We start from the raw sequence: 21,438 nt of genomic DNA, 5'->3' as shown, positions 1-21,438 counted from the left end.
CATCAGACCTTTCCTGTCTTGCCCATTACTCCCGTCAACAGTGTATTTCAGTAGAGCTGCCTGTTCTGTTCCCCACTCTGTCTCTGATGAATCCTCACCCCCTGCCTGCATCTCTGGCATGTACCCCAGTTCTTGTATGCATAAATAAATATTTTTTTAAAAAAAGAAAGGAAACAGAAGTCAAGCAATGAAGACCAAAACATATAAAAGAGGCAACCATCATCTACTTAATTATGCTAACTAGTTTTAGAACATTTGGGGGGGGGGTATATTTTCCAGAGTCTCCATCCATTTATTGTAGAAGAACTTTTTATGGTAATCTTTTCCTATTTTACTATTAATATATTAAGGATTCTTAATATTTTGAAGGCAAACCTTAGAACTAACAAGAATTTCTAAAATCTAGTAGCTGATAAAGTTCCATGCGTGTTTTCTTCATGTGGTGACAATCCAGAATTACTGGAGTGTCAAGTAGATGCCATATTAAGCAATTCTCTCTTTTTTTTTTTTCCTTATATAGGAACATTTTTGGAGGGTGAAGGGGAGATAGAGGATTTAGAAGAAAATTTGCAAGGTAGGGAAATTCATTAAGAAGGATAGATTTCTTCTGTTACTACTCTACATTTGGTCACCTAAATATAATTGCCAGTATTTTCTTGATAATCTCAGGCATAAATGTTGGTTCTATTAATAAAGCCATACATCAGAATATGGCATTTATACCTGGCACTCATATAACTTCAATGAAACAGCAAAATCACAAGAGAAAGGCAAACAGAATATTTAAGGACAGAGATAATGTGCAGAGATGGAAGGAAAATGTCTTTAAAGACAAGAATAACAAAGAAAAAATAATGCTTTCCTCACCCTGAATCTATTGTCCATTTATTTCAAAGCCATTTTAAAGGTCTCTCAGTTGCTGCCACCTTAGCTGCTGAGATAATATCTTTTACATTTAAATTTCACCCACTTTAAGAAACTGGCCCTCTTTTCTCCCCAATGTAATCCAATCCACCTATCATCATCAGGGACATCTGGGATCCATCTTATCTCTCCCACTGGCTAGCTGATTAACCAAAAAATGTTTTGAATTTTGAATTGGAATCATATATGGCAAAATGCCACAGACTTTATGAATTATATTGGGAGCAAATAAAAGTTCAGATTTTATTTTTGTGCTTTTAAAGAACACTCTCTCTTGCTCTGCTTCTACTAGTTGATGTTACTGCAGACCTATGAGAGGCTGGAACTTGGGGGTCACTAGTCTAGTACATCCTACTCATACCATGTTTTTATCAGGTACTTGTTAGGGGATGTGTTTAGTTCAAATAGTTCAAATGACTAAAAGTTATTTTAAATGTCTTCATTTACCACCCATAAGCCAAGTTCAGTGTATAGATATGTATAGAATTATTTATTTTCTTCTTTGTCTAATATTCCAATTAAAATCTTGTGAACCTTACCACTATGGTTTTTTTTTTTAATTTTATTTATATACTTTTTACATCATCATTCATTCTCCTCTCAGGTGTAATCCCCATAAAATTACCATCTCCAAGACATCCATGAACCAGCAACATAGTCTCTTTTGCACTTCCCTCACATGTTTGGATCCCTCCCTCTCCCCCCAGCTGAATGTCTCAGATTTATAGTTTGCCTGCAATTTTTGTCTTTTTTTCCTGATCCCTTATTTATTTTCCCTATATTCCTCCAATAAGCGAAACCATCCGAAATTTTTCTTTTTCCTTCTGACTTGCTTCAGTGAACATAATCCCTTCAAACTCCAGCCATGTTACTGTGAATGGCATGAGTTTATCTTTTTGATGGCTGAGTAGTATTCCATTGCGTGCATATACCACACCTTCTTGATATTGTCATCTGTTTTGGGGCACTAAGGTTGTTTCCATAACTTAGCTATTGTAAATAGTGCTGCAATAAAATAGGAGTGCAGGTTTCCTTTCTAATTAATGTTTTTGTGACTTTTGGGTAGATTCCTAGAAGAGGAATTGCTCATCATATTATAGCTCCATTTTTAGTAGTTTGAGCATCCTCCACACAGCTTCCCATAGTGGTTGGGCAATTTTGCATACCCACCAGCAGTGTAGGAGAGTTCCTTTTTCTCCATATCCTCGCCAGCATTTGTTTTTGCCATTTTTTTTTTTTTTTTTTAGTATGTACCTTTCAACTGGTATGAGGTGGTTATTGTCATTGTGGTTTTGATTTGCATTTCCCTGTTTATCAGTGATGTGAAACTTTTTCATAAACCTGTTGGCCATTTGCAATTCCTCTTTGGCGAAGTGTCTTTTTAGCTCTTCTGCCCATTTTTTGACTAGATTGTTTACATTGTTTTTATTGAGTTTTGTGAGCTCTTTATATATCTTTGAAATCAGTCCCTTATTAGTTGTGTGGAGTGTAAATATTTTCTCCCAATTGGTAGGGTGTCTCTTTGTTTTGGTTATTGTCTCCTTTGCTAAAAAGAAGATTTTTAGTTTGATGTGACTCAGCTGTTTATCTTTTCCTTCACTTTCTTTGCTTTGAGAGATGAGTCTTTAAAGATGTTTCTGAGATATATGTCATGAAGTGTTTTTCCTGTCTTTTGTTCCATGGTTCCAGGTCTTATATTCAAGTCTTTTATTCATTTTGAGTTGGTTTTGTGCATGGTGTGAGGTAGTAGTCTAGTTTCATTCTTTTGCATGTGGCAGTCCAGTTTTCCCAGCACCATTTATTGAACAGACGGTCCTTGTTCCATTGCATATTCTTTGCTCCTTTGTCATAGATTAGTTGTCCCTAGTGTAGGGCTTTATTTCTGGGTTTTCAATCTGATTCCATTGGTCATATGTCTGTTTTTGTTCCAGTACTATACTGCTAATTATTATGGCTTTGTAGTATAGCTTGAAGTCTGGGAGTATGATACCTCTATTCTTCTTTTTAGTCAGGAGAGCTTTGGCTATTTGAGAATTTTTTTGTGTATGAGTCCATGTGAGTTTTAGTATTGCTTATGCTATTCTTCGAAGAATGCCCTTGAGATTTTTATCAGAATTGTATTGAATCTGTAAATTGCTTTTGGTAGGATGGCCATTTTAATAGTGTTAATTTTTCCAGTTCATGAGCAGGGGATGTCTTTCCATTTCTTTGTGTCTTTTATTTCTTTTAACAATGTTTTGTAATTTCCTTTGTATAGGTCTTTCACCTCCTTTGTTAGGTTTATTCCCAGATATTTAATTTTTTTTTGGTACAGTTGTAAATGGGATGGGTTTTTTAAATTTCCTCCTCAGACTGATTGTTTGCATATAGGAAGCCTATTGATTTTTGTGTGTTGATTTTGTGTCTGCTACTTTGCTAAATTTGTTCATTGTTTTAATTAGTTTTTCTGAAGAGTTTTTAGGGTTCTCTATGTATATTATATTGTCTGCAAATAATGATAGTTTTACTTCTTCTTTCTCTTTTTGAATTCCTTGTATGTTTTTCTCTTGCCTTATTACTCTGGTTAGGACTTCCAGTATCATGTTAAAAAGGAGTGGTGAGAGAGGACAGCCTTATCTTATTCCAGATCTTAAAGGGAAGCCTTTCAGCTTTTCACCACTGAGGCTGCTATTGGCTGTAGTTTTGTCATATATGGCTTTTATTATGTTAAGGTATGTCTGTTCCTTCTACTCCAAGGATTTCAATGACCTTCATCACAAATGGATGTTGAATTTTGTCAAATGCTTTCTCAGCATCTATTGATATGATCATATGGTTTTTATTTTTCTTTTTGTTCATGTGTTGCATTACATTGATTGATTTTCGGATGTTGTACCATCCTTGTGCCCCTGGAATGAATCTCATTTGGTCATGGTGTATTATCCTTTTGATGCATTGTTGGATTCTATTTGGTAGAATTTTATTAAGGATTTTTGCATCTGTGTTCATTAGGAAAATTGGCCTATTGTCTTTGTTTGGTTTTGGTATTAGTGTAATGTTGGCTTCATAAAAAGTATTTGGTAGTATTCTTCCTTTCTCAATTTTTTGAAAGAGCTTTTATAGGATAGGCACTAATTCATTTTTGAATGTTTGATATAGCTCATTTGTGAAACCATCTGGTCCTCGGCTTTTGTTTTGGGGAAGGGTTTTGATGACTGTTTCAATTTTGTTGCTTGTAATTGTTTTAAGTTTTCCTCCTTTATCCAGCTTTGGATGACTGTAAAGTTCTAGGAATTTGTCCATCTCTTCTAGATTATTGAACTTGTTTGCATATAAATGTTCATATTAATCTATGATTAGTCTCTGGATTTCTGCTTTGTCTGTTGTCATTTCTCCTCTTTGATTTATGATCCTGTTTGGTTTTTCTCCCATTTTTCCTTTGTGAGCCTGGCTAGAGGTTTGTCTATTTTGTTTATTTTTTTTGAAGAAACAGCTTTTGGTTTCATTGATCTTTTGTATTTTTTATTTCTATTTCATTTATTTCTGCTTGAATTTTTATTTCCTTTTTTCTACCAACTTTTGGGTTTTTTTTTTAATTGTTCTTTTTCTAGTTCTTTGAGATGGGAGATAAGGCTGCTTCTTTGGGATTTTTCTTGTTTCTTTATGTGATCCTGTATTGCTATATACTTTCCTCTTATTATTGCTTTTGCTGTGTCCCATACATTCTGGAAAGTTGTGTCTTCCTTTTCATTCATCTCAAAGTATTTTTTAATTTCTTCTTTGATGTCTACATTAATCCAGTGGTCTTCCTGTAGTTTGGGGTTCTATCTCCATAATATGGAAGGATCTGTTGCTTTATTTTTCTACTTTACTTATAGTTTAATGCCTTCATGATTAGAGAGGATAGTTGGTATGATTTCGATCTTCACGTATCTGTTGATTGTCTTGCAGCCCAGTATGCCATCAGTCCTGGAGAATGATTCATGTGTGTTTGTCTTTTTTTGGGTGCAATTTCCTATGAATGTGTTAGGCCTATAGGGTTTAGGTCTTTATTTAGGGATATAGCATCCTTGCTTATTTTTTTTTTGTCTTGATCTGTCCATTTGTGAGAGTGGGGTCTTGAATTTTCAACTACATATGTATATTCTCTAATGTCTGTTTTCAGAAATGATAATGTCTAATGTATTTTGGTGCTTCTTCAATTGTTGAAAATGTATTGATTGTTATATCTTCCTGGTGTATTGTCCCCTTGATCATAATGTAATGGCCATTTATGTCTCTTTTTACCTATTTTAGTTTGAAGTCTTTTATCTGATATGACTGTTTCTGCCTTCTTTTTGGATCCATTTGAGTGTGGAATTGTTTTCCAACCCTTTACTTTCAATCTATGTTTATCTTTTGCAGTTAGATATGTTTAACCTTCTGCTTTTTAATCCAGCTTTCTACTCTGTGTCTTTTTATTGATGAGTTTAGTCTTTTTACAATTAGGGTTATTATTGATATATTGGAGTCTGTACTTGCCATTATGTTCATCATTTTGTGGTTCTATTCCTTACCTTATACTGTTCTTTCTATTCATTCCTCTGTTGGTTTTGGCTTTAGGGCTTCTTGTAATTTTTTTGGAGTGGGGGTTTAGTGGTAGTGAATTTCTGAAGATTTTGCCCAAGAAGGTCCTTATTTTTCCCTCAAAGAGGAAGGAGAGTTTTTAGGGTAAAGTATTGGTTGGCATTTTTTGTCATAAAGTTTGTTGACTATATGGCTCCATTCTCTTCTTGCCTTAGGGTTTCTTCAAAGAAGTCTGATGTCAGCCTAATTGGTTTTCCTTTATAGGTTATCTCTCTCTTCCCCCTCATCATTTTCATTATTGTTTTCTTGTCTTAGACTATTGAAACCTTTACTATTATGTGTTTTGCTGTAGTTTTTCTTTCATTGTGGTAATTTAGTGTTCTTCAAGCTTTTTAGTGCCTGGGCCACTGTGGCTGTGAAGTTGGCAGCCTGTGCCAAGGCTTTGGTTGCCCATCTGTGGGTATCTGGGGGTCGCAGATATCACAGGTGGGGTGCTGTGGGTTCCAAACTGGGCTCCAGCTGCACCTTACAATGTAGGCCAGCTTTGTGTGGGGGTGGGGGGGAGCTGTTGGATCAGTAGGGAGCTCTGGATCGGCCAGGAGCCAGAGATCCTGTTTTCCTCCCTTTCTTTGTCCTCTTATCGCTCTTCTGTCCCCTGGTGAATTGCCGGTATCCTCAAGCTGGCCCAAGCATCTGGCCCCACTAAGATCTCATTATTAGTCCTTTTTATTAGTTGTTTTTATGAGAGAAATTAATCCTAGCATCCCTTCACTGCCATGTTGATGATGTCACCACCACCAAGGTTTTAAGAGAGCAGAAATCGTGTGTGTGTGTTCTGAATTCAGGAATTTAATGGAGATGGTTATATCCCAAGGAAACCATCCCTCAAGTTTAGCACTGATGACTTGTGAAATCACAAAGCATCCTACCAGAAGCTGATATCTTGAAGATGATGCCCTGTACTAGATTTTAAATATTTCTCAAAGCAGTTAGAGCATCAATTTCTAAATATGACATTTAAGGAGATCAGAAACTATAATGGCTTCATGGGCCCAAATTACAATTAAAAACTGAATAGTTTGTACATTGTGAATTGTTGTACTAATAAGAATTATTCTGTTATTATGACGACTGTGGCCCAGAGACTAGGATGACTTTGCTGGAGTTTCCTCTCCTGCAGCTGTGTGATTCACAGATGCATCAGGGGTTCAGTACTGTCTTGAACTGTGCTTGAGATGTTTTGGGTTCAACAAAAGAAACTTTTGCCAAATCCTTCTTCCCTTAATTTTTAAGTATGTGTTTTTCCAGGGAAATTTGATTCATGTGTTTCTGATTCATTTACACTTAAATCATCTAACTGTTATTTTGTAGGAGTTATTTGATGTCCAAAAGGCTTTCTGAACCTGTTTTATAAGTCCTCTTAAGTTCTTTTTCTTAAAACAGGAAGTTGCATTTTGCCAAGTACAAATAAACTAAAGCATTAAATTCAAGTTCAGTTTCCAACTCTGAACTCCAGGTTTAAAGTGCATCCTCAATGTAGTAAAATATATTTTCCCACCCTTACAAAAATTTGGGCACAAAGAAAGTGGTGATGCAGGTAAAGGTATTCACTAGCATTATCATCGTCGTGATTTCTTTGGTATGAAAGTCATGAAACCTGACAGATGTTCTTGAAGCTATTTGATACAGGTGAATTGCAAACAATAAAATCTATCTTCGTGTTAACTCTGTGATGTGTCTACATAGGTTTACTGTTTTTCTAACAGAAAAAAGAAACACCTGAAATTCTTAACTTTTTAACTTTTTAGTGGTTTCCTATTTTATCACCTTTGAGTCTTATTTTTAGTAAATGTGGGAAGAACTAACACATTTTGTTGAAAAGAAAGCACTCATAAAATACCCTGTGTAGTACATTTGCACTAAGATGAGGAACAGCACCAGTTAAAAAAATGTAATTATCACGCTTGTCTTAGACTTTATCTCTGGTTCACACATACAATTCATAAATACACATATATTTTATTAAGGTAATTATGAGAAGATTGGGCACCATTCTAACCGATTTCCTCAATATTCTACTTTGAGTCCTCTTCAGTGTTTCTGCTATATTACTATATGATCAGGTGACTTCCAGGAGAACCTCTATTTAAGTGTTACTATTTGAACTCTCAGTTCACCTATAAAATCTTTCATCCTATAACCACCAGGGAAACTGATCAATCAAATAAAGCTGATTTATTAAACTTGATAAGCCAGGGAAAGCAGGAACTTAACTGTCTCTGAAGTGTCTCAAATTAGGGAATTTAAGGAAGAGAATTGTGAAGTGGGGCTGTGATTAGTCACAGGGTTATTTTAGGAGAGAAGCTAGTGAGGGTTAGGCAGGACTGATATGCTTTGTTAAGTGGGGAAGCTGGGGTCTTTGTAGTCCATGAAGAATTAATGCTCAGTCAGTTTGCTAAGCTAATCAATGCTAAGTTTGTGCTTTCACTTAGAACACAAAGTCTAAAAGAGCTGGTGTTAAAATATTTAAGTTAAATAAGTAATTATTTGTACCTCACTTGTCTAAAAAGAATTTGTGCAACCCAAATATTAGTTTTATGTGCTGCTTAATAGAATCTATAAAATTTGAAAAGTCAAGCTTTCCATTTTATAAAATAGAATAATGCTACTCTCCTAATTTTTTAACTTAAGGCAGTTTTCGTTGCCATCACACAATTTACTATGTATAATTTTCAGGTTGAGGTTTTGGTCTTATTTCTCACAACAAACAAATATCACAAGAAAAGTTTAACACAACAGGAAAAAATTATTATTAAAATTTTTGAATGTTAAGTTATAGTTTAAGAAATTAAAAAGTGAATATTTAAAGTTACTTTAGATTTGTTGGGTTTACTTCTGTATCTATGCTGATATATGAATTATTCTTTTATTAACTCTGAAAATGTGTATATTACTAGCAATCAAACACTTCTGAGATTTTATGTTTTAAGCTATTTTAAGTTCATTAAATAAGTAATGATTTATACCTTACTTGTCTAAAATGAATTTGTGCACCCCAAATATTAGTTTTATGTGCTGCTTAATAGTACCAATAAAATTGGAAGAGTCAGGAGTTCCATTTTATAAAATAGAATGATGCTATTCTCATAGTTTGGGGTTTTTTTGTTTTTGTTTTTTTTTTGTTTTGTTTTTTGGTGGGACCCTCGCTAGTGGCCGGGGATTGAACCTGCGCTGCAGAGGCTGAGGGCAGCCTCGCAACCCAGCGCTCAACTGCTGCGCCACCAGGGGAGGCCCTGTTCTCATAGTTTTTTTTAAAATGTAAATACATTTTTCGAGAAAGAAGCCTTGCATTAGAGAACTCAAAGGTGATGATGTAGTAACCAAAAACTGCTGAGGGCCACATGCAAATCCATTATCTAAGATAAAATATTGTAATAAAGTCTCTCCACAGAGGGGTATTCAATAATCTTCCATTGTAAATCTTAATCTGAACACATGTAGACTAAAATAGGCATCAAAAATCCTTCACAAGGGATAAATGATACTATTTGCCTTTTAAAAGTTAAATCAGGGCCTCCCTGGTGGCACAGCTGGTTGAGCGCCGCTCTGTGGAGCTGCCTACAGCTGGAGTACTGGTTCGATTCCCAGTCGACCAGGTTGATGACCACATAGTGCAGCAGACTTCTCCTGTCACGCCCGCTGCTCCCCTCAGCAGTGTATTTCGGTCCATCTGCCTGCTCTGCTCCCTGCTCCCTGTTGAATTCTCTCGCCCTCCTGCACTTCTGGCCTGAACCCCAGTGCTTGTATAAATGAATAAAAATCTTTAAAAAATAAATAAATAAAAGTTAAATCATACCTGCTTCCACTGAAGCTTATAATTTATTAGATAATGGCTGTTTTATATTTAAATATGCCTTTATACAGCATGTACACATGTTGATTCTCAACAGTGAACACCTAAAACTTTTATAATGTTATAATGCAATGTTACTTCAATAAAAAGGTTTTGAAAGAAAATAGAAGTGCCCTTTATAAAATATACATTTTAAATATTCTTGTTTTCCACTGGTCTCTGTTAAAAATCAAAAGCAGAGAATAACCCAATTCTTCAACTCTTTCTCTTCAGAAACTTCATTAAATAATCATCGCTATAGCTACTTTGTTCTGTCTTCCTTGTGCTGGTGTTTAGCCAACATCAGCACATAAAATTCTCACAGTGACCTTTAGAGCTAAGTATGATCATTGCCTCTATTTTAAACACAAGGAAACCTCAGCTCACAGACACCCACCAGATTGCAGCCACATTTCCATCAGAGGACTCTATACCTTTCCACCCAGCCAAACCTTAAACTAAAGAAATTCACCTGTAACTTCTGCTTTCTTTTTTGTGTTCTAATGTTTAATTCACTGTTTTAGGAAGAATTAATAGATAACCCCATAAGATTATTTAATGGGATTATCAGAACTTTTGTTGCTAGTTGCCACAATAAAGCATGTCATAGCTTTCACTGTCAGAACTTAAAGCATCAGAGATGCTTTCAACTAACCTTCTGATTTACCAAGTTCTATTTAAGTCACAAGAAAATTAAAATATTACCATGTGGAGGAATCCCTGAACCACTAGACAACTTTGAAAAATTGTATTTCAAGGTAGTTCCTTTTCCAACTAATAAAGTGTGTCTATTTTGAGCCGGTTAATTCTTGCTTCTATCAGAAACTATATTTCAAGGTGATTACTTTTTTTTAGCTCTACAGTTCGAACTAAGTAATTGTATGACTTCTCATGGGAAATGGGATGGTCCGTCCGTAATGACCAGAACATTTATTTTGCTTTTGAAGACTTTGAGGGACTAGTTTGTGCTCCTGTTTTCTGTTTGGACTGTCCCCTTAGCCTGTGTGCCCTTTTTTTTTTTTTTTTTTTGCAGGACTGTCCACCAGAAGCAGGTGATTTCCGAGCTCAACAATGCTCAGCTCATAATGATGTCAAGCACCATGGTCAGTTTTATGAGTGGCTTCCTGTGTCCAACGACCCCGACAACCCATGCTCTCTCAAGTGCCAGGCCAAAGGAACAGCCCTGGTTGTCGAGCTTGCACCTAAGGTCTTAGATGGGACTCGTTGCTACACAGAATCTTTGGATATGTGCATCAGTGGCTTATGCCAAGTAAGTGCTGACTTCTAATTCTATTTTTCTGGATGGCTTTAGCATCTCTGTATAAGTACCTTTTGCATAGTCTTGCTATTGGAAACATTCTGCTACTTTTCTAGAGTATATAATTAATGACAAGTTTGAAAATTGAGGCTTAAATTTTAGTTAAGTTGACAATGTAGTGTTTTGTGTTAAAAAAAACTGGAATAGAACTTTTTTTATCTCACTTGATTATGGAAGAATAAAAATTCTTGAATAATGTGTCACTAGAATCTGAAAGAAATCCTAGATGCCGAAACTGTTCTAGACTCTGAAATTTTCTCTACTCTAGTTATCCCCAAAATGTGTGTGGGGTGTGTGTGTTGAGGGGGGCGGTTTGGAGGCTTTGAGTTTCATTGAGTTAGTGCTTTAAAATCACTCAGGTGAGATTGACTAAAATCTCCAGTGAAACTATAGAAGAACTTGTTTCTTTATCGTAATTACAGTTTTGTTGAAAATTCAGCCAAAGTGTAAAAAAGGCATGGCAGTGTCGGCTCAGACAGATTTCAGCCAGGTTAATCTTTACACAGAGCTAGCAAATGGTTTGATTTCTGGTATCAATTCATTAATGTCTGCTTTGGGTTGGGAGTTAGTCAAGTGAGGGAGAATTCCTATGTTTGCCATGTACTTGCCATCTTGATCTTAAAGTCTGCTTTTTGAATTATGATGACCTGCCTAGTTTTGAGAGCAAGTAGTTCTTACATCTTCTTTCTTGTGTGCCCTACTTGGCTGTATATACTTATATTTTGAAGTAAACATTTTAAGAATCTTTGCTTCTGTCAAGTTATTGGTTACTTTGATTCTCCAAAATCTCTAGCATGTATAAGAATAAACATAAAATATGTTTCAGTAATTTTTTTGTTTCAAATTTATACATTTATTAAAAATGTATTTTCTATGCCAGATATAAATGGAATAACTGTAGTGTAAAGTGTGTAAGAGATAGGTGCAAGAGATATGAGATGTCCTGCAAAGTTTTTTGTATATGAGAGGCAAACAGACATATTAAACCTTTATAAGGTCTAGACTCACAGGGAGGGAAACTGTCATGTCCAAATGCTTCTCATATAGGAGAATGAAGATGACAAATATGTGTGTATATGTATGTGTGTGTGTGTATATATATATGAAGGTTTCTTTATATACAAGAGATATGTGAGTGTCAGATATAAATTTGAATATAAAATGCTACAATTTTAAATCTATGAAAGGCCTAAGAGAGTATCTCATCAACAACCTGAAAAGCAATATATTTGAACATCATTTGTGACATTTGGCACTTGCTTCTTTTTCGAAGATACTCAGTGGTGTTGCAATAGAATTACAGAATATGCAAAAGCTTTGGGAATAAGAGAATTATAAAACAAATAGAGAAAATGTGCTCTGTCTTAGGGAATGGCAAATAAAATAACAGTAATTTCTTCTGCATGCACATTAAGTAAAGCAAAACAGATTTCCATTTTGTAAATGAAAAAACTGAGAGCCAGAAAAGGGGTACAATTTTCTGAATGCTGTATGTATGGTTGGTCATGGGAGAAAAGAGTCCAAATTCCAGGTTACTAGATATCTAGCCCAAAGTTGTATGCACTATATTACACCGCTGAAATAACCAAAATAAACAAAATAGGTCAGCAAATTAGGTTCCTTTGGTTTCTGTGGCACGTTGTTCTTCTCCTCTACCAGCTGGGCTCATATAGCTGGCAACTGAAAGGGAATCCTATTTCAACAGCGAAAGAGTAAATTTAATACTGAGTAAACATGGAGTGACAGTACAGGACTTTGAGTTGCGAGTACAATATGCCTCCTTAGATTCTTATGAGTGCAACTTTTTCAAGTTGGGGGCAAATGTAAATTGGAGAATAGAGAAAAAAAGAATCCCATCTCATTCATAGAAGTTATGATCAATTAACATTAGTTTCTCCATTTATTTGTATTGTTAGAAGTATAGAATGATAAAGGAGAATGAAAAGCTCAGATTGCATTAAAGCACTAGCAGATGTTTAATTTGGCTGGAAAGCAAGGGACTCGTCCACAGGTACACAGTAAGAAGAGAGAGGTAGTTTGGGAGAAGATCATGGGAACTTGAATGGCAGATGGGACTATGGTAAATAAATGGCATTTTAGTAGAAAAATCCATAATTAGCACTGCTTCAGAAAGATTAAGATGGCTGCATTTAAAGGACACTTAAATTGGAAGGCCCTGGAAGTAAAGAGACCATCTAAAAAGGAGACCTTTACAGTACCCAGGGTAAAGCTTGAACATAGGCCTGCATCAGGGAACAGCAGGAGAAGCAGAAAGGAAACTAAGTTTAAAATCGGGAAGGATTTTTCATTTTGATTATAGTTAGGGCAGATGGCAGAAAGCAGTAAATCAATCTTGCTCGGGGGTAAAATACTACAGTTTAATATGAATTTGAAAGGGATATAATTTTGATCCTTGCTACTGTTACCAAATAGTTTGTGGTTTCATGATTAAAACCTACTTCAATCACTGAATTTTAAATATTGAAAACACTGCATTTTGTGTAGTAGTATAGAAGATAGCAAGAAGATAGAGGAATAAAAATGGAATATTTAAAATGTAGTAGATATTTTTTCAGAAGAACAAGAATGAAATTAGTCACCAAAAGAAAGGGTGGAGGGGCCTCCCCGGTGGCGCAGCGGTTGAGCGCTGGGTTGCGAAGCTGCCTGCGGCCTCTGCGGCGCCGGTTCGATCCCCGGCTGCTCCCCGGCCACCGGAGGAGGATCCCACATGGTGCGCAGACCTCTCCTGCCGCCCGCTGCTCCCCTCAGCAGTGTACTTCAGTCCCTCTGCCTGCTCTGCTCCCCACTCTGGCTCTGGTGAATTCTCTCACCCTCCCGCGCTTCTGACTGTACCCAGTGCATGTATAAACAAAACAAACAAACAAATATAATAAATAAATAAAAACATGCCTCTATTAAAAAAAAAAAAGTTTAAAAAAAAAAAAAGAAAGGGTGGAACACTCACTACTTAGTGAAAAAAGTTTACATAATATATTAAGAACGATTTAATATATAAATTGTATTCTAGTTGGAAGAAATGCATTTATATAGGTTGTATCTATAGACTGGGGTTGTTTTCAGGCTTTGGTAAGAGGCTTTAATAAATCCATATTTTCATAATTTTTAAAACTGTCAAAAGTATAACATAATAGTGCAGTTTTTACAAATAGATACAACTAGTTTCCTGAAAAAAGTCATCTCCCCTGCCCTACTTTCCCTTCTCTTCTGTATCTATCTCATTTCCCAATTATTGGGGATTCTTAACTCTCTGGTTTTTTTTTTTTTTTTTTAAGTTTTTTGTATTTCTGGGGCTAGGTAGATATGTGTTGTAAAGAAGTATTTAGCTTTGGACATAGTCCTTTGTTGATAGAAAATGACAAATCTATAGAGCTGTCACAAGTATCAGGTATTTCAGTTACGCCTTTTTAATACTTAACTGAAAACCGCTTCCTCAAAACTGTTTAGTCCTTTCAATGCTTAAATAAAGCAATAGATTCTTAGAGCCAAGAGACACCTTGGTGATTCACATATGCTGTTATTTAATAGAGGTGAAAACTGACATCTGGTGACTATTTCAAGGTCATGAAATCTGTATTTGTTATGAATTTGTATCAGGAAAATTCTAGAATCATCACTATAAATTGATACTATATTCTTACTCAGTAATATTAGAGCATTGTACTAGGCATTATATTCGAGTATAGTAGTGGTAGTGGTGATAATATAAACAATAATATCTTCCATTTTTGTGACAATCATATCTAGGCACTTTACATAATTTTTTAACATATTAACAAATCTGCATATTAGGCAGCATTAGACTCAGGTAATAGATATAGAGAGAAGATAAAGTAGTTCTAGATAAAGAACTGAGGCTCAAATGGATTCTGTGACTTGTCTGGGACACCCAGTTCTGTCTGTCTCCAAAGCTTCTGTTTCTTCTGCTAAAGCCAGGGGCATAGAGGTGGGTAAACTTGGTGCATACCAGAATCACGTAGAGAGCTCTTCCAAGACAGAAGAACTCTTATTCCATCCCCCTGAAATTCATATTTAGTAGTTCTTGTGTTGAGAACACTCTTTATGATTCTATTGCTTTACCATATTTATGAACCACTTAGTTTCAAAAGCACACACGTTTTAGAGTCAAAGACATAGATTACAATCTGTCTCTTTAATTATCTATGTTATCTTGATTAAATTAATTCACCTTCCTAAATTCCATTTTTTCAATCTGTGGAAAATAAGATTGTTTAATAGACGAGGACACCAATAGAAAGAATTCAAATGAAAAGGTTTAACAAGTTGTAAATACTTGGAAGTAATGGGTCCCTGTGTTCGAGATTCATAACCCTATTAGTTCAAAAAAGTTTCTAGAATGAGCTCAGTAAGCAACTTGTTTGGCTAAGTAGGGTGTTAAAAAGAAAGCAAGCCCTTTTACTATGTATATTCATCACCATCATTTCATAATTGAAATATTAACAAGAAATGGTAGGAGGGCAATCTTTAAATTGAATATAATTTGCCTCATGAGAAAGTTACTATCCTTTATTTTTCTTCAGTATACAGAAATTGTCACTGATAGTTTTTCACAGACCAGCAATTGGAAAGCTCTGCCTTTGAGATCATCTAGTCCTGCCCCAGGAAATATTGCTGCACTGGGTTTTGTGATTTTCCCAGGATTTTACAGCTAGTTAAAGTCAGACTAGTGGTCAAGAATGTTAATGTTTATCAACATTTTTTAACTATATGCCCCCCTGCTTTATTTCTTCAATTTCTCCCAAGAGCCCAAATTTTGTCCAGCATTGGCCCTGCCATTTATATGTGAAAACAATAGGCTTAGGGAAAATATATTTTCAGACCGTATTCTTCCCTTTCCCTCCCACCTAGAATCTGATCATTGTCCCCAGGGTGGGGTCATTGTGTTGGTGTCTCTTCACACCTTGCATCTCAGATTGAGAAACACTGAAATTTTTCTTAGTTTATCATTCTAGATTAGTTGAAGCTGGAGATAAGGCAGAACTGGAGAGGCAATTTGTCATAATATGAATAGCCAAGAGGAAAACTCTGGAATCACACTGCCTGGGTTGGAATCTAAGCTCCACCACTCATTGGTGTGTGACTTTGAGGACCTGAAGCCTCAGTTTCCTCATCTACCTAATGAGGATAATTTTATAACTACCTGATAGGCTTGCTGGGAGCATTAAGTAATCACATGCATTTAAATACTTACTATGCACATGGTAAATATTTTCTTGTAGTTGTAGTACCCAAATTCCTTCTTGTCTTTTGACTCTTTCCTCTCTATGACCTTTTTTAGTGCTTGGATTAATGTGGTTATACATACAAAAGGGGATACACATTCCCAGTGAATGAACAGGCCTTCTGATAATTCCCTGTTCCAACCTTCTTTTCTAATAGCTCCATGTTGTGCCATTATCAAGTCCTGGTCTAGAGCAGTGAATTGCATCCTGTACAGAGTTAATGAGCCATCACAAATAGGATCAGCCCTATTAGTACTGCTGTTATTCATTTATTTTCATTATCCAAATTACCCCATTTATATTTGTTGTAAAGCACAAAGCCAGTTTCTGTTTTAAATATATTTTTTAAAGAGTACCATAAATGTACTGATAGAACAGTTGCTGCTGTTGAAAATAATTTTGAGGTTATTTATTTTCAAGTCAAATACAGAAAAGATGTGTTTTATTTTTGTAATTAATGAGATTCATCAGTTGGTACCTAATATACATATATCAAAAGACAGTTATGAACCAGCTCTTTTATAATGAATCTGCATATTTATAATATTGCTTTTCACTATTTGAGAAAATAAGGCACTGTGTAAAGGAAAAGAACTCCTTTTTAACTCTTACCTTATATAGTATTGTCTTTAAATGAATTATACAATAAAGAAATAAGCAATAAATTGGATCATGCAGTTTTGACTTCATACTCTGCAATGTTAAGATGAACCATATTTCTGACAAAGAAGTTCTTTCCACTTTTAATAATTCCTGTGGTGAATACTCTGAAATGAATTGAATGGAATGATTATTTCTCCATTGCTGTCTGTGACCTAAGTCACTAGTATCAAATATCTTCCAGTAATTCTAAAAGTGACGTCAGAAGTAAGGAGTTGGTCATTTTTCCTTCTGTATTGTGTAATGTAATTTCACATAAAAGCATGGAATTGCTTAAAGGATTTAATGCATAGTCTTTCTTTTTCTCCCCTTTACATTATAAGCATGAAATGCAGACTAGCTACCTATTAGTTAAATTGTGGCAAATTACTTAGTTTCTGAATATCATTTATTTGTTCTGTTAACAATCTTCTACATGTTGGGTACCGAGGATACAAAGTTAAATAGATCTCTTGCCTGGAGGATGATACCTTTGTAGGGGTATTTTGAAAAATTCACTTAAAAAATTCATTTAGCGAATATTTGTTTATGATATAGGAGTGTGCTAGATACTGAAAACACACGAATGGACAGGAAAAAAAATACTACAGCCCCTCCTCTCCAACCCTTGAATCTACTTTTTGAAGGGAGATATAACAAATAGAGCAAAGTATGCTATCATCATGGAACATTCCCCTCGTCATATACCAAAAAGTACCCTGTAGTCCCTATACTACATATGTTCTCACCGTAAACAGGGTACCTTTCTAAAATACAGATTTTACTTTTCTCTGTGAAACATTTAACGCACTATTTTGTCTTCCAGGTTGAGAAAGCTCAAATTTCCTTGTACGGTGGCTTCCTTTATTGAGTGTCTTTAAACAACAGAAAGTTTCTCTCACAATTCTGGAAGCTAGAAGCCCAAATCAATATGCCGTCGAACTATTTTTCTTCAGAGATTCTGGGCAGAATTTTCCTTTGTCCTTCCTGGCTCCTGGTGGTGGCTGTCTATCTCTGCCTCCATCTTCACCTGACCACCTTCCCTGTCTTTGTGTCTCTGTGCCTTTACATTTCATTCTCCTTTTGGTGTCTGTTTCCTCTTTATAAGGACACTGGTAATAATTGAATTAGGACCCAGTCTTGTTGAGTATGGCCTCATCTAGATGACATCTGCAAAGACCCTATTTTCAAATAAGGTCACAAACACAGACACTAGGAGATTAGAAAAGCAACCTGTCTTTTGGGGACATGAGTCAACACACAATAACATACACCCCTGTTTACTTGCATATAGTACAAACATATGTACTTACACATACACACATAGATCATAGATGTATAGCATATTTTTGAATCTTGTGTAGGAGTCACAGTGAGAGACATTTAGGCTGTGGTAAGCAAGAGAGATGTTAAGCTGAGATAGGGCATCAAGGAATAATCAGAGGGAGAAGCTGAAAAGACCTAAGTAGTGTCTACGGTTGGAGAAGGAGAGTGAAGACAGGGGCACTTGCGAGGTGTCAGGGCATAGGTCATGAGCTATGTAAGTTACATTAAGAAGGTTGGGGGCTTGTAATATTAAAGGCAAGAGTACCATTAACATACTCCCAGCATTTGAAAGCTATGGTAAGATGTGTACTTTAGAAAAAGTAGTCTCTCTGCAATGAGGGCAAAAATCAGTAGTGGAATTCAAAGGAGAGATGTGAAAATAAATCAGAAGGTAAAATCCACGGACTTGGAGGTTCATTAAATATAATAAGGGAGAAAATTGGAGAGTTGAATATGATGCCTGGGTTTCTAGTTAAAGCAAAATATGGTGATGCTGTTCATTGGAATGTAGAATTTAGGAGTTTCAGAGTTGGTTTGGGGCAGTGGTAAGCGATGAGAAGATGATGTGTATCTATGCACTGTCTTCCATGGATATTCACTCGGTGAAGATGTCACCTCTTCCTCCCTCTTAACTCCAACTTTTTAATTGAAAGGTATATTTCCATCAAGTTTGTGTAGCCTCTGACCTACTTACTATGACTAAAAATGGGTTATTCTTTTCTGTAACCATGTACCAGTTAGATAACAGGTCAATTAAAGTGTTTCTCTCTTTTCAGAAAAACTGAAGTCAAATTAGTGTATAGTATTTTGAAGTTTCTTGAGATATTCTGTTTAACTAAGACACATAAAAAGTGACATTCCATAAGGATTCATTCATCTCATAATGTTTCCTTCCTGCTACCCCAGACACACCATATGCTTCTTGTGCTGATTCTTTGAGGTGTCTTTATTATTTCCATTTTATAAATGAGGAGATTGAAGCTCATAGGTCATATAGCTAGAAAAAGGCAAAGCTTTAATTCAAATGCTATTTTTATTATACACTTTTCTTTAAAAAAGATTTTTTAATAAGTTTAGTATGAGTAAGCACACCTCACTGTTAATGTATATGTATAGTTCAGATAGGAAATTATGGCCTAGCAATTCTATGTTCTATTAAAGTAAAGCACTCCCGGGCCTCCCCGGTGGCGCAGCGGTTGAGCGCTGGGTTGCGAAGCTGCCCGCAGCCTCTGCAGAGCCAGTTCGATCCCCGGCTGCTTCCTGACCACCGGAGGAGGGTCCCACATGGCGCGCAGACCTCTCCTGCCGCCCGCTGCTCCCCTCAGCAGTGTACTTCGGTCCTTCTGCCTGCTCTGCTCCCCGCTCTGGCTCTGGTGAATTCTCTCACCCTCCCGAGCTTCTGACTGTACCCAGTGCTTGTATAAATAAATAAATAAACAAAACTTAAAAAAAAAAAAAAAGAAAAAGAAACTTTATTAAAAAAAAAAAAAAAAAAAAAAAAGTAAAGCACTCCCAAGGTCCAGTGACTGTCTGGACTTGTCCCATGGTTCTTTGTTTCATGAGTGATAGTTTGGTCCACTTGTTTGCAGAAATAATGAATGTGCTAAATTTTGCCTAATGGTCTTTAAGAATATTTCAGCATTGCTAGTGACTACAAAGCTTGATATTCCTCAAGGCCAACTCATTTCTGACACCAACTACAAGCTTGGGATGTCCAAGAGCGCCTCACATTGGATAATTCACAAAGACTCACAGCTCACAGATAGCTGTTATACCTACAGTTACAGCTTATTACGGCAAAGGAATATTGATTAAATCAACCAAAGGAAAGGGATATAGAGCAGGCTCCCAGTGTGCACAGTGAAGATCTTCTAGTTCCCCTTTTGAGATAGAGTTCTATGAACTATGCTTGCTTCGCCCAGTAACAGTGTTTGACAATATCATGGAATATTGTCAATATCAGGGAAACTTGCCCATATCTTGCTATCTAGGGCTTGTATTGAGGCTACCTCAATAGCCAAAGGTGAGATAACCTTTAAGTTGACCATCTACTTGGCTGACCTTGATCTCTAGACCTTCCCCCCACCCCCTCACCAAGGATAGAATTGATACCATTTGTCCCAATTCCCTTACCATAAATGGCATTATTGATATACACTATCTAGCATGGCCCAAGATCCCCCAAAGGAATGAAGACTTGCTTGTCAATCAGAAAAGTAGAGGAGCTTAGAGATAACCTCCCAGTAATCAATGGCAAAGGCCAGCCCTCTTTTTGAGAAAAATTTTCCTTCCTACATAAGTGAATTTTTGGAGCTATCCATTCATTCAATAAATATCTAATTCTTACTGTTAGAAGGCTACTCCTTGGGGTATGTTGCAGTTACCAAGGCTCAAGCCCGTGCTTTATGGAGCACATAACCTCAGCTTTCGGCAGTAGTCATAGATAAAGGGGGAAAATTCCTATCTTCCCTTGCCCATTTCCTGTTTCTAACTTTGGAGAATCATCTTATTATTTCTGAGAAGACTCTTAGAATGGCATCAAAATGTATGCCAAATAGTTATTCTGTGTGTGTTTGTGTGTGTCTTAAGATGTGGTACAGAATGGTGCAGCTGCTTTGGAAAATTGTCTGGCAGAGCCACAAAACATTGAACATAGATTTACCATCAATCAGCAGTTCCATTCCTGTATATATACCCAAGAGAAATGAAAGCATATAGGCACCATGCAAAACAAAAGACAAAAACAAAAAAACAAACTCTTGTACTCACATCTTCATAGCAGCATTATTCCCAATAGCCAAAAAGCAAAAACAACCCAAATATCCACAGCTGATGAATGGATTAATAAAAGGTAATCTATGCACACAGTGGAATATTATTCCACAATAAAAAGGTATGAAATACTGATACATATACTATCACATGAACAAACCTCTAAAATATTTGGTTAAGTGAGAGAAGTCAGTCACAAAAGGCCACATATTGTATTATTCAATTTATATGCAATGTCCAGTAGAGGCAATTTTATGGAGTCAAGGAATATAGTAGTAGTTGGGCTCGGGACTGGCAGAGACTGGGATATGACTGCTAATGAGGATGCACTTTGGAGGTGAAAAATCTAAAGAGATTTTAGTGATTGTTATACAATTCTATGAGTATACTAAAACTACTGAATTGTGTAAGTGGGTGAATTTTTATGGTATGAAATTGTATCTCAAGAAAGATGTTTTTGAAATGTACAAAGATTCATTAAGTCTTTGGACTATTTCTAAAGACTGTTAGCTGTAAGGTTCCAAATTTTTTTTTTAAGGTTGATTTATTTATGCATACAAGAACTGGGATACAGGCCAGATGTGTGGAAGGGTGAGAGGATTCACCAGAGACAGAGTGGGGAACAGAACAGACAGATTGACTGAAATACACTGCTGAGAGGAGCAGAGGGGCAAGACAAGAGAGGTCCTCTGCGCCATGTGGGTCACCTCACTGGTGTGGATAGCTTCATAGTTCTGTGTCTTAACCACTTGCGCCACCAA

At 36.1% G+C, this 21,438-nt stretch overlaps 1 protein-coding gene across 2 annotated transcripts in view; it reads left to right on the top strand.

The window, feature by feature from the left end:
- ADAMTSL1 (ADAMTS like 1) overlaps window positions 1-21,438 on the top strand; it is a gene marked incomplete at both ends in the record, with an annotated part of 350,834 nt that overhangs the window by 77,424 nt on the left and 251,972 nt on the right. For both annotated transcript variants that reach the window (XM_084239275.1, XM_084239274.1), the window contains one exon: window positions 10,395-10,631. In XM_084239275.1, coding sequence (XP_084095401.1) covers window positions 10,395-10,631 — 237 coding nt within the window. The remainder of the gene's footprint in view (window positions 1-10,394; window positions 10,632-21,438) is intronic.

This window comes from Talpa europaea (assembly GCF_964194135.1).
Source record: "Talpa europaea genome assembly, chromosome: 7".
Lineage (NCBI taxonomy): Eukaryota > Metazoa > Chordata > Mammalia > Eulipotyphla > Talpidae > Talpa > Talpa europaea.
The sequence above is the reverse complement of the archived record's forward strand: the minus strand, read 5'-3'. Positions and strand labels throughout refer to the sequence as shown.